The sequence below is a fragment of the Nestor notabilis genome, unplaced genomic scaffold (genome assembly GCF_000696875.1).
Source record: "Nestor notabilis isolate BGI_N333 unplaced genomic scaffold, ASM69687v1 scaffold19653, whole genome shotgun sequence".
NCBI lineage: Eukaryota > Metazoa > Chordata > Aves > Psittaciformes > Psittacidae > Nestor > Nestor notabilis.
In genome coordinates this window covers 1-4,852 of record NW_009923556.1, presented here as the reverse complement: position 1 = coordinate 4,852, position 4,852 = coordinate 1, and the positions used below count along the sequence as shown (strand labels likewise).

General features: G+C 44.6%; 1 protein-coding gene across 1 annotated transcript; it reads right to left on the bottom strand.

Moving 5' to 3' along the window:
* Nucleotides 1–2,357: 2,357 nt before the first annotated feature.
* On the bottom strand, nt 2,358–4,484 carry DUSP6 (dual specificity phosphatase 6; the record flags this gene model as incomplete). The annotated part of the gene is made up of 2 exons (XM_010012211.1): nt 2,358–2,665; nt 4,047–4,484. Coding segments are annotated over 2 exons (746 nt in total), but the record flags the coding sequence as incomplete, so codon positions are not given.
* Between the last annotated feature and the right edge of the window lie 368 nt (nt 4,485–4,852).

Sequence of the window (4,852 nt, the reverse complement as noted above, 5' to 3'; positions counted from 1 at the left end):
AAAAAAAAAAAAAAAAAAAAAAAAGCCAAGGGAGTCACTTGAGCTGCAGCTGGACAGGAAATTGCTAGAGCTGCTTGCAAATCTCCACTTTGAACAGAGCTGCACAGGGAATGCCAAGAGCGGAAACCGTTCAAAACTGGATTAGCACAAGCCAAGTTTAACTGCAACCCACTTCTACTTTCACAGTTTATGCACTCAATCTAGGCCACTACTGCATGAGACACTGACTCACTTTTTTCCCATGTTTTGTTTGCTTTTCATTTCACACACTTGCAGTTTCTAAAATTACTTGGAATGTGCTCTGGCTGCCAGGAGTTCTGCAGAACCCCAGCCGGCAGCCCCAGCCCATCACCATGGTACTGCACCCAGATTTTGGCACCATCCTACCTTGGGCCAGTTCACATCAGGCAGGATGTTAATGAAAATGAGTTGCAGCAGCAGTTCTGCAATCCCCATAATCCCCCTTTTTCCTTCTTCAGAGATAGGACTAGAAGGGTCCAAAGAGGAAATGAGGTGACTAAGGGTATATAGAGACATTTCCTCCTTGCCTCACCTGCGAAGTTGCAACATAGCTGAAGAGCAACAGAAAAAAACAAAAACAAAAACAAAAACAAAAAAAAAAAAAGGAAAAAAAAAATCATTTACAGACTTTAGACTGTTGATGGAAATCTGTGAAATGAGTTCCTGCCAGACAGATAAGGAGATCAGAAACCCATCTCCTGGCATCTGTAATAAAGTAGGCAAAATTTGTAAACAAACCCAAAAAAACAGCAGCTCCTTTCTCCTAAATAAAAACAACAATAAAAATCCTTATGGCTCAGGGTCAAGTGCATCCCTGGGGCAGCAAATGGATGCTGGAATATTTTATAATTAATCTGAAGGCCTTCAAAAGGATTCCCTTCACCAAAGCAAGACAAGAATCTAGCACATGCACTGTTTATTCATTTAGGCACCAGTGGACCAAAGGGAAAAATCAAGGCTTTATTGTCTTAGGGGCTGTACAAAAGCTATTAAAAGCAATCATTACCTTTAAACATAACCATATGTGTATGTGCAATTAACCACACCCACACAGAGGGAAAAGGGGGAATAAGCCAGTCAGGTTCTCAATAGCCAAAAATAGTTATTTATTAATAATTTAAGGTTTTACATTCTTATAATAAATTCCATCTTAAAACTTTTACACCATGAATTAGACTCTCCCTTATTGGCAACCATGTGCAGGTTCACTCTGCGTACACACAGGTACAAATGCTCGCACATACTTCCAGTTTTATACAAAAAAAGAAAAAAAAAGAAGACTCAAAATATTGCATTTGAAGTGAAGCTCCCTGAAGAATTTGTACAGAGGTAATGCACTGTTTAGCACATCTGAAAGTTTTAAAAAGTGATCAAAAGTCTTCCGCATTCAAAGACAAACCTCCTCCCAGACGATGTATTTACAAAAGGTAAGGCAAAAAAATTAATTTAATTTAAAATATATATCATGTGAAAACTACATCAAGAGCATGAGGAAAACAAAACAAAAAAAATCTCCACAAGGAAAAGATATATGAAAGAAGAGACTGTACTTGCTCACAAAACATGATTTGCAAACTCCTCACCTTTGCCATTTCTCCCTCATGGAAAGCTTGCTTCATTTGAACAATAAAATCAAGCATGCTGCAAATATATTCTTTGCAATAAAAAAACAACAAAAAAATAAAGCAGAACTTATGAAGAGAACAAAAACACAGGTGTCCCTTGGATTGATTTCTTGAATACATGTGAATTTAAAAAAAAAAAAAAAAAAGGCAAAAAAACCCCCCACAAAAACAACACAATTGCAAATCAATTTAGGATTAAATATTTACATTGATCAAGTAGAATACTACCGAGCTTCCGGCAAACAAGTACTCCAAATACACTAAGCTGAAATCTCTTTCTTTGGCTCCTCTAAATTAAAACAAACAAACAAAAATAACCAGTCTTCACTGAAGACGATGATGTGTGTCATAGATCCAAAATCAGAGAGGGAAGCGGGACAGTCCCAGTCTCTAGAGAGCATGTGCTCAGCCTGTCCAGCCTTACCCTACCCCCCTGGAAGTCCTTGGACACAAGCCACTGCACAAGCAGGGATGAGCACGCTGCCCACGGGCCGCCTGGTCACCACGGTCCTGCCCAGAGAGCTCATCATGTTTCCTCCCTTCGCAATAGCCGATTCCACACTGTGTAACCTTTCCTAGCCTGCTCTGGCAGCTGCTTTTTGATAGCAGAGGCCAGGAAAAGAGAAAGCTACGTTTTCTTTATCACTGCCAAAGAGAAACCATTGAGGAGTGATCCCATGAAATGGACAGGAGAAGGGAGGTGGTGGGAGCTCACGTGGACTGCAGGGAATCCACCTGGAAGACGTTCTGGTTGGAAGGGGTGGTGAAGTACAGCTGCTGGTTGGGCACTCGATTGTCACAGGGGCTGCTCAGCCCCAGAGTCCGCTCAAAGTCCAGCAGCTGACCCATGAAGTTGAAGTTGGGAGAAATGTTGGACTTCTTCATCTTGACAATATCGTAGGCATCATTCATGGACAAGTTGAGCTTCTGCATGAGGTAGGCCACTGTCACTGTGACCGAGCGGCTGATCCCTGCTAAGCAATGCACCAGGACACCACAGTTCTTCCCCCGTGCTTCATCTGTACCGACACAAAGCAGCAGAGAAGGACACGTAAGACAGGGGTTTGGTAACTGATCCCTCAACGCAAGTTAGATTTGTATCAAATAGGAAGGAAGAACAATTCTGATTCCAGCGGCCAGCACTGCAATGCAAGAGTTAACTTCACCAGCTTAAAACCAGGACAAGGGGAGAATCCACCTCCCTACGTATATGTACCCGTGTCCAAGAGCTGAGAAAACTAAGAATGAGACAAAGAGAGCAGGGTATACAGCATGACACTGTTTTAAAATTAAGTCAGTTTTGAAAGACACGCTTTCTCCTGGAGATCTGCCTAAAATTCTTACAGTCCCCTTGCCCCAGCATGGAAATCCTGCAATATGTCACTGAATGCCTTTTATACAGAACAGCAGACTGCAAAGGTCTATTAAATTATTCTCCAACTGTTGTGCAGCTAACAATGGAGGTATTCAGGCATTTTAAAAGAATGAGGGAAGTCACAGGGGACAGCCCATTAGGAGGAACAGGATGTCAACACTGGTTGAAAATGGGTTCCTTTGTAATAGGAAATGTGTTACAATGCCTGGAGATTAGTTTCTTTGTGGCTTCCAGCCCACATTTCTTCCTGCTGGGCTCAGATTACCTACATTCTCCATTATTACCGGTATCATTCAACCGGATTACAGCACAGCTTCCCAACAGATAATGCGATGCCCACTCCACCGCACCCCGATGGGGTGATCATAGTCCTCCCCGAAACGAAAGAGAGTGCAAATTTTAAGCAGAAATCCTTGAGCCCAAGGGGACGTGTTTCCAAAGCTGACGGATGTCTAAGAGCTGGCTAACTCAGGCACCGAGCCCGAGAGGTATATCATTATTACCACGAGATTTAATTAAAGCTCTGACTATACATTTGCCAGGGATACCGCTTATGAATAACTTGCATTTAAAAGCTAAACTTAGCTTCCCAGATCGTTTCTTTTTATTATACTGCTCTTCAGTAACCTCAAGAGAAAAAAAACCAAGGACGAATAAGCCATCCAACCCTGGACTCATCTACCTCCCCCCCACCCCCATCAGGAAGGGATTTAAAAAGATCTCCCATCCTGCACATTGCTCAGTCTCCAGCTCCGACACAAACGACTCAGGCAGGAATCCCGCAGCCAGCCAAACCAGAGATGCGTTTGCAACCTGCAAACGTTCCCTAGAATTCACAAGGGCTCCTCAATCACCCCTCAAACAGCTCCCACCCGACCCTCAACTTAAACCGACTTTACAAGCAGAAAGCAGGGCATCCCCTAGAAAGGCTGCTACGGCTTCTTGCCCGAAATCTCCCGAATTCTGCCAAAGAAATTGAGTTCTGCCGCTTGACAGATAGCTGTTAGCAAACAACCGGGTCTCACCTATAAAGGAGATGGCCTCAGGAAAGAACTGAGACAGATTTTGGCTCCAGTGGTCAGAAATGGGGATCTGCTTGTACTTGAACTCGCCGGCGTTTTCAAAGAGATTAGGCAGGTTGGGGGTAACATTCAAGATGTATTTAATGCCAAACTCTTCTAAAACGTCCAGATTAGTGGAGTCCTTGGCACAGCCTAAGTAGAGGTAGGGTAAAATCTCCACTGGGAAGGAAGGCTGGTTGTTGGAGAGAGGGCTGCCATCGGAGTCGGTGGCACTGTTGGGGTCTCTGTCAATGTCAGACTCGATGTCTGATGAGGAATCGGAGCTGATTCGGAGGCCTCCCAAGCCCAGGACTGGCAAAGGAGGAGAGCTGCTGCTACAGGAACTGTCTAGGTTAGTTTCGCAGTGCAGGGCAAACTCGGCCTGGAACTTGCTGAAACCACCTGGAGAGAAAAGCAAAGGGGGGTGTGGGGGGGAAACATGCAACATGATATAAGATGGCAAGCCGACTCACTTCCCTGGTACAGTCCGCAAAAGGACATCTGCTTCCCACCCTCTCGAGCCCCCGGGGTGAAAAAAAAAGAAAACAAGTATGTCACACTCGCGCAGACGGACTAACCTAAAGATGGTTTAAGAAAATCGCCCGCTGCGGCTCAGCACATTCAGGATTAAAGCTCTGTGCCGCTTCGCCCTGCGGGGACCCCCGAGAGATGTCTCAGCAGCGATTCCTCCTGCCCTCCCCGGCTCATGCCGAGACCCCCGTTATCCCACTGGATTCCAATCCCCGAGGGTCCTTTAAACGAAGCGAGGA